The sequence below is a fragment of the Thermobia domestica genome, chromosome 11 (assembly GCF_964235325.1).
Source record: "Thermobia domestica chromosome 11, izTheDome1.hap1.1, whole genome shotgun sequence".
Taxonomy (NCBI): Eukaryota; Metazoa; Arthropoda; class Insecta; order Zygentoma; family Lepismatidae; genus Thermobia; species Thermobia domestica.
Window position 1 is genome coordinate 65,492,025 of NC_137464.1, and position 12,861 is coordinate 65,504,885.

Consider the following 12,861-nt stretch of genomic DNA (forward strand, 5'->3'; position numbering starts at 1 on the left):
CTCAAGTTATTCTAAAATATTAAGACGTTTGATTAATAATCATTATTATTTTAATTTTCTCTCTCTCTTTTTTGGCCAATATTTCTAAAAAATATCATCATCATAGCTATTCTGCCATTATTGGCAGGTTACTTGCTGGAACTGAAAAGCTTCGATCTATGGTGGCATTAAACTAGTCTCTTCGTCTTGACGGTAGCAATTTTCTGTTTTACTATCTTCCTCCAAATACAGTCTCCTTCACCTCTCCCTCTCTTTCCTTCCACCATACATTCTAACACGTCTCCCATAATACAGTTTCTCCTCAGCAAATGTCCAACCAGTTCCTTTTCCTCCTCTTAATTACAACTAAAATCCTTCTTTTCTCTCCTACTTTTACTATTTCTAATACCTTCTCATTCGTTTTTCCTTCAACCCAGTTAATTCTCTCCTTTTTTCTTCATGTACATGTTTCAAAAGCCTCCATTTTTTTCTCACTTTTGCGTAATGTCCATATGTCTGCCCCATAGAGTACATATTAGAATCAATAAAACAATTAGAAATTTGTTCCATACAAAGATTAGCTAATCGTGGTTGAAAAGAAAATATCTGACTCCTTTAGAGTGTAAAAATAATTTTGCAATTCATGGTATTTCACTAATCTGTTCCGTCTTGATTCTCTTTTGTGCGTCTCAGGGGTAGCCTCCCCAGTTTGGGAACCAGTGGAGTGTTTCATGGAAACATTGTGATTTGTCTTATAAGTAATGAAGCGTGGGCATCCATTGAAAAAAAGTAAAGGTCGTCGCCTATGTTGTACACTGTCATCATACTTACTAGAAGGTAAACTATATTATATTTAGAAACAAACGTTGTATTTCCGTTACTATTGGCACATTATAGAATTTATTATCTCTTATATCCAGAGTATAATTTGCCTTTGAAAAGCATAAGATTTGTTAAAAGCAAGACTTGCAAGACTCTTGCAAGCAAGACCAAGACCAAGACTGGGTGTGCAAGACTAAGACCAAGACCACCCCGGTCTTGGTCTTGCATTTGCTCATCACTAAATTCATCCAAGGAAAGTCCAAGATCTGATAAAAATCAATTTCAATGTGATCCCCTTAGTTGTACTAATAATATACTAACAAAAAGGTCAAAAACCCAGGTGGGTTTTAAAGTGGGTTTTTTCAGGTGGGTCCAACCCGAAAAAACCCGGCGGGTTTTTTCGGGTTGGGCCCACTTGGGCAAACCCTGGTTTTTCTACACATCAGTCATCGAAGACATATTGGCTCCCATTATCATTCATTCTTGCATGGAACAACGTGCGAACATTACATCTGCTGAAAGTTAGGGAAACTAACAACAGAGACTTAACAGATTATCAAAAATCTTTACCGCGAGAATACTCGACAGTGGAGGTGAAGACGTTTCTGATGATCCCAAAAGGTAACTTCCGTCAGGGCCTACTATTCAAGCATACTACCACAAGATAGGCCATTAGAGCAAAACTCAATGATCGCCCTTTGTTGCATGTAAGCGTCCATGACAACGGAAATCCGGGTGCGTTCGATGACCGATGTTTAGAATGGTACAGATGCTCTCTTTACAAAATCGCCACATGTTCTGTAAAATAAGCTTATTATAGCATTAATCTTACATGATATGTAAACTCTGTTATTAGCTGTTACAGAATGGAACGTCATGCATCAGTATTGGAACTTTACTGTCAAACCTTGTATATCTTAGAGTACTTTTAGTTACAATACAAGCAAAACAATACACTAACAAGCAAGCGCCTACCTGGGGAAATGGCAGTATTCAAGCTACCTGTCGAACTATAAGCAGCGCTATTTTGAATGGCGTTTTGCTGATTACCACCTGTACTAGCATATGGAGAACCCGTGGGATTAAAATTGGCTACTGGACCCGTGACATCGGCATAGCTCACATTCAGACAGCTACCACTCTGAGGATCCTCAACTACTTTCGCTAAAATCATTAGACATGCAGTCCTGTTATATTCCATTTCACCTAAAAACAAGAAAAAAATAATAAATTAGATTTTTTCTTAATACTACGTACTGTATTATTCCTGTTTCTTTCATAATGTAATTGACAGGTTTTAATTCAATTAACTACAAAAAGTACATTCACAAAATGACAACTTTCGGGAAACCAGTCTTAAAGATTGCATAGAATATATATGTCTATTACAAAATAGTTAATGACTACTAATCAAGGAAATGGATAGAAACCGCTATAAAGAAATTAAAGAAACACAAATCTCCAGGTGTAGATGAAATTCCAGCTGAGTTACCTTTAGCTGGAGGCGAAAAATTGTGGAACAAGATACACAAACTCATTCTCCTTATTTGGAACAAGGAAGAATAGCCACAAGAGTGGAAAGAATCAATCATTGTTCCAATTCACAAGAAAGGCGACAAACCTGCCTGTAATAATTATCGAGGCATTTCTCTTCTGTCAACATCCTATAAAATACTTTCAAATATTCTATTAGCAAGATTGACCCCATACGCAGATGAAATTATTGGAGATTATCAGTGCGGATTTAGACGAAATCGATCAACTATCGACCAAATATTTACCATTCGCCAAATACTCGAAAAAAGTGGGAATACAATACCCCGGTACATCAACTATTTATTGATTTTAGAAAGGCGTACAACTCGGTTAGGAGAGAAACATTATACAACGTTCTTACAGAACTTGAAATACCGAGAAAGCTAATTAGATTAATTAAGATATGTTTAAATGAATCCCAAAGTAAAGTCCGGGTAGGAAAATTTTTGTCCACGAGCTTTCACGTCAAAACTGGCCTGAGACAAGGAGATGCGTTGTCGCCATTATTATTTAACTTTGTTCTGGAATACGCTATAAGGAAAATCAAAGATAGCAACCAGGGCCTAGCGTTGAACGGTATTCACCAGGTTATGGCATATGTTGATGATGTAAATTTAATAGGGGATGATAGGAGAACAATAGAAAGAAATGCAGAGATCTTATTAAACGCTTGCACGGACATGGGTTTAGAAGTAAATGCAGAGAAAACTAAATAAATGGAAGTGCGTCGGGACCGTAATACTGCAAATTATGGATGCGTTAAAATATTAAATAATACTTTTGATAAAGTGGATAGTTTCAAATATCTAGGATCAATGTTAACATACGAAAATCATATTCACAAAGAAATTAAATGTCGACTAAAAGCAGGGAATTCGTGTTACTATTCGGTTCAAAATCTCTTGTCGTCGCAAATTCTGTTGAGGAATTTGAAGCTTAAAATATATAAAACGATAATCATGCCTGTTGTTCTGTATGGTTGCAAAACATGGTCTCTTACTCTGAGGGAAGAACATAGACTGAAAGTATTTGAGAACAAGATCCTGAGACGAATATTCGGACCCAAGAGGAACGGGAATGGGGAATGGCGGAAACTTCATAACGAGGAATTACATAATTTATACGGTTTACCCAACATTGTTAGGGTCATCAAGTGTAGGAGGCTTGATGGGCAGGTGTAGCTAGAATGGAAGAAAATAGAAACGCTTTCAAAGTCTTGACTGGAAGACCAATTGGAAAACGACCATTAGGAAGACCTAGGCGCAGATGGGAGGACAATAAAGATGGATCTCGTAGAGATTGGAATACAAAGTAGAAACTGGATGCAGTTAGCTAAGGATAGAAGTCAGTGGAGAGCTTTTGTGAACACGGCATTGAACCTCCGGGTTCCATAGACCGTAGAGTGAGTGAGTTAGTTAAACAAAATAAATCTAATATGTATGGTTTAGTCTGTTATCATACTGATATAACGTTTTTGCCAGTGTGTTATATGCCCTTCCTATATAGACCAACTGAAACCAAAATAAATAACGAAATTAAATTAAATCCACGTCCCACGGTTATGCCGGCTAGGCTAAAGGAGACGGTGATGATGAGAAATGAATGAAATGGTGGAATGAAGAAAAATGGGGGGAAACGGAACAAACTCCGAGGAAACCCATGCACACGGTGTTTGTCCACCACAAAGTGAAACCAAACCAAATATAGGATTTTAGGAAGCAATAATTCGTCAGAACTGCTTGTATCCAAGAACACAAACTTTCCCAACAACTGGTACAAAATAGAAGTTTCGGTCCCATATGAATTTTTTCATGAATTTGTAAGTTACGCAATTAGAAGCATTTTGCAAAATTTTTACAAGAGAATGGTTTTTGATGTACGTATTCTTTTGTTTTTTTTTAGGTTAGTCACGTTAGAAGAACTCTCACAACACATATGGTTTATATATATCCAAGGGGAGTTATAGGGACTATAGCCCCCCGCCCCCCCTTGATGCTCAGGTATACACTGGATAAAATGGGCTTCAATCCTGCTTTACACTGAATAAAGTTCCAAACTATGGTTTAATCCGTCCCTTGATCATATCCTGGATCCGCCAATATATATATATAGGGTTATTATAAATGATGGACCCATTTTTAAAGATGTGTATTTATTAAAGTACAAATCCAAAATGAACAATCTTTACACCAATGGAAAGTGAAAGTTTCAAAGTTTTTTTGCAATACACTATAAATGTTCAATGTGTCCACCGTTTGCTGCAAGGCAAACATCTATGCGGTAGCTGAACTCGTCCCACACACGAGCAAGTGTACCTACTGTTACTGAGTGCACGGCAGCTATAGGTTCCGCAGATCGTCCAGAGTTATTGGTAGAGGTGGGACGTAAACAGCTTCTTTAACATAACCCTATAACAAGTAGTAACATGGGGTGAGATCAGGAGATCTCGGTGGCCAGAAGTGTAAAGCGAGGTCTTCATTTCCCCTGCGACCTATTCAGCGCTAAGAAACGAATAGTGGCCTATTGCCGCGCGAACTCTACCGGCCGCTTCGGGAACCATCATTGCCCACCGAAACTTTCAACCTTCCTCATGGGACCCACCGTAATCGGGTCAAGACTTCACTTAGGAACTAGTATGTGCCCTATCCTATATATATATGTGTGTGTGTAAGTTTCAAAATCCTGCGGTACTTCCGCAACAGTTTTTATAGAGGTAGTTGGTGAGTACTTCAAATTATATGCTCGTATCAAACTCCCTGTATGAGAAATGTTACGTGAGTACCTTAGGATTCTGAAACATGGATTTTTCAATAGCGCACATATTACTTCCGAAGTAAAGTCTTGACCCGATTACGATGGGTCCAATAGTTTTTGAGCGATGGAACTTGAAAAATGGAACATTTTCCTGTTTTCGGCAGCCGATAACTCCGAAAGGAAACATTTGTTGTTGTTGTTGTTGTGTTTGAGTTTAACGTCCCGTTCAGCAGCGAGGCTATATGAGACGTGGACCTACTGATTAACGTGGAATCCGAACCACATGAGCTCCCGCCGGAAATCGAACTCGGGTCTCCCACGCCAAAGGCGCGAACGCTAACCGCTTAGCCACAGAGGATCTCTAGGAAACATTTGTGTACCCAAGATGAGACATACCTTTGTCGCATCTTGGTGTCAGGAATCACCTCCCAAACGTTGTCGGTGTCGGTGTTGTTTTCAAACACCTGGTATATATATATTTGGTCTAGGAATTAATTCGTGCGGGTGGACAAGAGATGGCGCAACGAACGGAGCGTCCCACAGTTCCGTGTATCCACACACGTGTTGCAAACCCCTGTCATCGCGTATCGTTCGTAGTATAGGGCAGTGGATTAAAGCGTCAACAACACCAGTTTGTAGTTAAGTGAACATGGCGCAATTTGTGCCTGATAAAGTGTTTTTGCGGGGTGTCCTGCTGCATTACTTTAACATGCAGAAAAGTGCGACTGAAAGTCATCGTATTTTGGTGGAAGTGTATGGTGACCATGCTCTAGCTGAGCGAACGTGTCAGAAGTGGTTTGCACGGTTTAGAAGTGGTGATTTCGGCTTGGCAGACCAAGAGCGAGCTGGACAGCCAAAAAAATTTCAAGACGAAGAATTGACAGCATTGCTCGAGCAGGATTCGTGTCAAACGCAGGAACAACTTGCAGCAGCATTAGGCGTTGATCAAACAACAGTCTCCAAACGCTTGAAAGCCATGGGAATGATTCAAAAGATGTCACATTGGGTTCCACATGAATTGAAAGACAGAGACGTTGAAAGACGAAAAACCATTTGCGAATTGCTGCTTCAACGACAGAGCAGAAAGGGGTTTCTGCATCGAATTATTACGGGTGATGAGAAGTGGATCCATTACGAGAACCCTAAACGAAAAAAGGCCTGGGTGAAACCAGGTGAACCAGGTCCATCACAACCAAAACGAGATATTCACTGTGCAAAGGTTATGCTGTGCATATGGTGGGATATGAAAGGTGTGATGTACTATGAGCTGCTGCAACCGGGTGAAACTATGAATGGAGAAAGTTATCGACGACAATTAATGCGTTTGAAGCAAGCTCTGGCCAGAACACGACCAGAATGGGAGAACAGACATGATAAACTTATTGTTCAACATGATAACGCTCGCCCACATGTCGCAAAACCGGTCAAAACCTATTTAGAAAATGTCGGATGGGAAGTTTTACCCCACCCGCCGTATTCACCAGACGTTGCTCCTTCGGACTACTACTTGTTCGATTGCATGAACAACGATTTGATTGGACAGCGGTTTACTTCTTCAGAAGATATCGAAACATGGGTCTCTGACTGGATCGCTTCCAAGGATGAGGACTTCTTTCGCCACGGAATCCGTACATTGCCTGACAGATGGGCGAAAGTGGTGGCTAGCGATAGACAATATTTTTCTTAAGGTATTTATGTATTTTGTGTTTGTACTACAGCTTCAATGTGTGCGTACCAACCGCACGAATTAATTCCTAGACCAAATATATATGGGTCGTTTGCAAACAGATTGGCCTTTTTAAGTCTTTCAGTAGAAAGTTAAAAAAAAAAGTTTTTAAAAATGAGTTCTTTTCGAGAGTCATATTATTTATAAATATATCAATCTGGTAATCTGTATTTTTTACATGTTTCGTAATCATTTTATATATTTTGAGAGGAAAGATGAATGGAAATGTCATTCTCCTGGCTGTCCCTATGTACAAATATTACTAATAACACTTGTATATTTTCTTTTGATGTCAATTCTATTTCATAAATTTCACATACAATATTTGAAATATATGGCACTTTCCAATTCAAAAAGAGAAAGCAAAAAAATATTTTTATAATAAATTTCTATAACATCAAACTCTGTCCTTAATATTTCTTTCATTCTTCTGGGTGATTTCTCGTCTCTTTCAAGATCACATTTAATTATATGTACAACATCATAAGAGTTCCTTTTTATACACATAGTACCTTCTATATCTGTGATATTAGTAACACTATTCAAACTGCCTGTTGCATCAGCCAGTTTCTGAGTAAAGATTATGTTTAGATGTGCGTGTTTTCATCATCACTCATTTCCTGAACAATGGATTCTGCTAGGGAATATGGTGAACTTTCTTCGAGTAGTATTTCTATGTAGTCAATGCTCTCTTGGTCCAGGAACTTGAATAGTGACCTTAACTTGATAATTTTGCGCTTTTGTCTCCTCATGCATCGAAACCATCAGGATGACTAGTATGTACCACAGATAGGTCATACATTTCTTTCCAAATATTAAGACTCGTAAGTAGATGATACTAGCAACGTTGTATCTCTGTATTTTATTAGTGCATATGACTGTATACACTAAAATTAGAACAAAACGGCAGTCACTTCAAGCACTTAATGTAGAAAATGTACAAAATACTTAGAAGAAATGTCTTCTCATAAGGTTACATAGCTTTTGAACAACCATTTATTATTATATTTAATTACTGAAGTGAGTTGTGTACATTTTGACTACTGTTGACACTATAATTCAAATGTACACGAAATCAATTGTTGTAGCTGTACTCGTTAATCCCTTCTTCATACATCTATATCGTCACTGTTACTGCAATATGCCATATCTCAAGTTTTCAGGAGAGAGAAAGAGAGAGGGAGGAAAAAAATAATTGTAACAAAATCCGACGCCCTCTGACATTCGTTGTGTTGATAGTGTGGAAATAACTTGCTACTGGTGAGACGTCCTTCAGAAAGTTGCTGTCGGCAATTTGGATTGCAAGACAATGGAAAACAGGTACCTTTTTTCTTCTTCTTCTTCTTCTTCAAAAGACATATTGCAGTATCAACGACGATATATTAAACTGACTTCTTCAGGCTTTACAAATATTCCACAAGGTCACGATAAGAACTGAAATAATAATAGTAGCAACTGCACATTTCACACTTGAAGTCATCAGTTATTTACAGTGTTGCTCAATCGTATCTTAAAATCTGCATTCCTTTTAGTTCCAGCTCTTTACTTCTAGTTGGTCGTTTTTGTTCTAATCATTCATTTCTATCTGCTTTTATAGCTTTTTCCTTCCATGATACACATAGTTTGTGCATAATATATCACAGACATATATATATATATATATATATATATATATATATATATATATATATATATATATATATATATATATATATATATACTATATGGTTCTTTCGTATACATTTACATTGTAGGAGGCGCAGAATGTAATAAACTCAGCGTCAAGCTTATTTATGGTGGTCGCAGGGTAGCCAATAAAATTGTTTTTTGTATTGGCATTATTTGGGAATACATTGATTTCTACCGTTCGTAAGTGTAGGTATGAACTTTATATCCTTTCACTTGTTTTTAGTCTGAAACTTAAAATATTCTAATAAACACTGAAGGAAGGGAAGGAAACTAATGTTAACTTTACTATTACGAAAATTTAACAAAATGAAAGAGGATAGTAGGGTCGAAATGAGCCTCAGAAATTATGCAACCTATTTTCTTCCTTCCGATGAAGCGAACACAAAGGACAACTCCGGGAAGTTTTGGACCTAAGATAGTCCTGAAGGACACTGACAGATAGGTTACGTTGGTAGGAAGGTACGTTGTTGACTTTTGAGTTTAAAAGGTGTTCGTTTATGGTTCCAAAGGAAGGAAGATTGAGTCTTTAACCTTCTAAACTGTACATGAAGAAAGTGTATCTACTGTAACGTCAATGTTCAATTGGGAAGCAACCTATCTTTATGGACCAAAATCCAGATTCAATACAGACAGACTTGTTCACAAAATCAAACAGTGCCACGTAGTTCGAACGTTTCTAACTTATAACGTTCCAAATTTTAAGAGTTAAAATTTTATTCGAATTCAAATCAAGTTTCTGAGTTTGAAATGCGTACAGCGTACGGAAGCGTTTATTAGTGTTTGAAGTTTAAAATTTTCTAAGAACTTTCAGGAAATAAACAACTACGAGGATTGTGTGTAAGAGAAAGGCGACAAGGAGTGCATTTCTAATGCTGACCTTAAAGAATTAAAATCTATTCGGGGTCAGAACACAAACTGTTGTGGAAAAATATGACTGTAGCAGCCAGAAACATCAACTTGTTAAACGACAGTGTGCTGGGTAATTTTTAAAGTATCCCCCCACCCCGAACAAAAAAGCTCAACAACATTAGAAAGATTTCCTCCGCAGGAGAAAGAGAACGGCAACCAACACCCTTCAGCTAAAAAGCCGGAAAGAGACGCCTGACAACAGGAGCATACTTTCTGTTGGTTGGTTGGATTGCAGTTTAGTGTTCAATTCAGCATTGAGGCTATACGAGACGTGAACCTCAGTTTAAGGTGGAATTGTGAGCCACCTTAGTGCATTCAAATTTTAAGTCTCTCCCACAGGGAATTGAACCTGGGACTTCGTGCACCAAAGACACATGTGCTAGCCATTAAAACAGTCGTAAAGGCAACCATACTTTTTTTTCAGTCTCTGTGATTACTACAAGTTCGGATACCGGTAAATAAATGAGTTTTCACGATAATTTTTAATGTTATAATTAAAATGTTACTATCTATATTCTAATTTAACAAAATTATATATATATATATATATATATATATATATATAACGCATTGTGTTCGCTTTCCATTAGTTTTTTATGTAAATTTTGTTTCAGACTTTGAACAATTCTAATTCTGAACGGGGTACTGCAACGAAATAAATATGTGCTACGAGGCATCCACGTATTTGTCTTGGGAAAATGTGGAAACGATTGGTGTCTTTTCATTTGAACGAATTCTAAATTCAACTTAGGAATCGGGCTTTGCTAACTTCTAGATCCAAAACAGGGAGTTCTTCAGTCAACACATTTTTTAGGGAATAGACTTCCTGAATACTCGCAACTGTCGGAATTCTGCTGCACGAAATTTTAGCTCTATGGTGCATTCATTCTTGTGGCTTTTAGGAGCAAATCGCCGTAAATCATTACATTCACAGGATAAAGCTAGTTTTCTTTTCTGAACATGTTTACTTTCACCAACCTTTCACTTTTAAACGACGCTGATACCACCTTCCACACCCTCTTTCAGTGAATTTGAAAGTCAGAAGTTGACGTAGGACCATTTTTGAAGAACCTTACTAGATGAAGCTCACAAATCGATTCCTTGAAACTATTCAGATGATGTTCAACAATATACACTGCTTTACTGTTTCTAGTACTAAAAGTGTTTGTGTTTTCATTCCAGCATTTTATATATGGCGCAAGGGCACACACAATTATATAGTAAAGCAAATTCACCTTCTCGCATCACGTCGCTCCTGCCAGAAGTGAACACTGTCCCTGACTAGTAAATACCCTGTCAGTGTATAAGAAGGATGCTAACGTACATTGAAAGACCTGATCGCTGGACCCCAATTTTTCACTTCCTAAAGGATCTAAAAATGATCTATAAGTGTCATGTTCATTCTTATTCTTTTGATGTACTTCAGTTCTTGATCTTGAACTATTATATTAAAAGTAATCATTTTGTAGGACAAACTACTACTCTGTGAGCATTGTTTAGGGTATTTTTTTGTGGTTTTTCAGTGTCTAAACTAATACTTAAGATATTGTTTGCTTAAGAATTCTTGTTAAAATTCTGTTCAGTAAGTTTACGATTTGTGCTACTCACCTATCACAGTAATACACCTCTCCTGGAGTGTTTGGTCCTTGGCTTTCTGGGAAATTTGAACATAAGCACCACTCTCTTCCTTAATTTGTTTAATATAATTACCACCTTTTCCTATGATCATCCCAGCAGTACTATTTGGAACTAGAATTTTCACCTAAAATGACAACAACCTTATAAACATGTAAATCATCTTCTAACAGATGGTACAAAATAACATGAAATAAATTTACGCAAATAGAAAAATTTAATCTTCTCTGTATAGAGACTACGTTTAGTTAATATATGGAAACTGTAAAATTGATATTAAGTAATTAAGTAATTTCATTAAACGCATGCTAAAAATAAAATATACATTAAAGTTTAGACACTTGAAAAGTCCACATTTTTCGCTTCAATAACCTTGTTCTCAATTTTCGAACTACTGAGATTTTCCCCCAACTTTAATATTCAGCCTTGCTCTGGTATTATTTATTTATTCTTACTACATTTCTGTTCTACTGCAGACACTAAGATGCTACAATACGAATTTATTCAATAAATGTAAAAAATGCCAAAACCTTCACCTAGAAGTACACAACAGCACAAAGATTATTTAGTTCTTTCTCGAAACAGTCAGACAATATTTTTTACTCCGGTTATTTTCAAAATGTAGTTAAATAAATAAAATATTTTTAGATGAAAGTTCAAGTTCTCAAACTTCATTATCTCTAATACTTAAGGCAACGGAACATTCTTCGTGTTGCTCTCACTCACTTTCCTATTAACGGCAAGACAAGCGAGGTGTATAAAAATTAATAAGACGTGTCAGAACTTACGAATTGGCAATACTATTGTCTCCCCCTCCCTCTGCCACACACACAGCGCGCATACATCAACAACTCATGTAGCTTCAGTGTGATTGACAAGTCCGTCGTGTTAACAGGTGAACTGGAAGGGCTTGTATTTTCAAGTGAGTTGTGTCACGTTATGGAAATGAGCGAACAAAGTTACGAACAACAGTGTCCCAGCAACTTGGGTACTGCGCGATCGAGACTGTGCAAAATATTAAACACGCCTACGGCAAAGCGGTTGCATTAACGTACTATAAGTGAATTATTAAGAAAGAATTGGAATGACAACGAGGTAGAAAATGGGGAAGCTTAGAAAAAGAAAATTCCAAGGACATAATGTTATTCATCACAAACTAACGTGGACGGAAGTTGAACAGGGACGTATTACACTGTTAAGAGCGCTCTACCACTGAGCCACCAATTTGTAAGTTCATTAATAAAGATATAAGGTTGACAAGCAAACCAGGAGTTATAGTATAGTTCAGTGGTTTTCCAACGATGTGTCGCGCAGTTCCATATGGTGCCACGAAATTTTAAAATTTAAAACTCATGAAGCATTTAATGATTCAATTAAAATTAGGTTGTACCAGTCAATGCCTCCAGTGACAGCAACAGTGTTCAGTTGTTGCAGAGAGTTACTACTTTATAGAAACTTTAGTCTTACATGATCGTAATTTATTTTACTATTAATACAAATCAGACAACTATGTTGCGATGTTGTGGGCGTTCTGTAAAATGATGTCAATCACAAAAGGTTGGGAATCACTAGCATAGTTCATGTGATCTAAAATGGATGTGCACAGACCTCAAGAGTGAAAAATTGTGGCTGTCAGGGTTAAATAGTGGTTACCATTACGGTACGCCGGAAACCGGAGTTCGCTTATCGATCCGGTAAAAATGAAATGAAATCTTTGAGTTTTACGTCTATCGATCCGGTAACAATGTTTTGCTCTTCGAATTTCAAATTTATGAAAACTAACCGTGTAAAGTGCAAACGAACTATGGAAA

At 37.2% G+C, this 12,861-nt stretch overlaps 1 protein-coding gene across 1 annotated transcript in view; it reads right to left on the reverse strand.

The window, feature by feature from the left end:
- Positions 1–12,861, reverse strand: part of ps (RNA-binding protein Nova-1-like protein passilla) — a 48,441-nt gene that overhangs the window by 12,928 nt on the left and 22,652 nt on the right. The window contains exons 4-5 of the mRNA XM_081730512.1: positions 11,024–11,177; positions 1,777–2,007 (exon numbers count right to left, since the gene is read on the reverse strand). Coding sequence (XP_081586638.1) covers positions 1,777–2,007; positions 11,024–11,177 — 385 coding nt within the window. The remainder of the gene's footprint in view (positions 1–1,776; positions 2,008–11,023; positions 11,178–12,861) is intronic.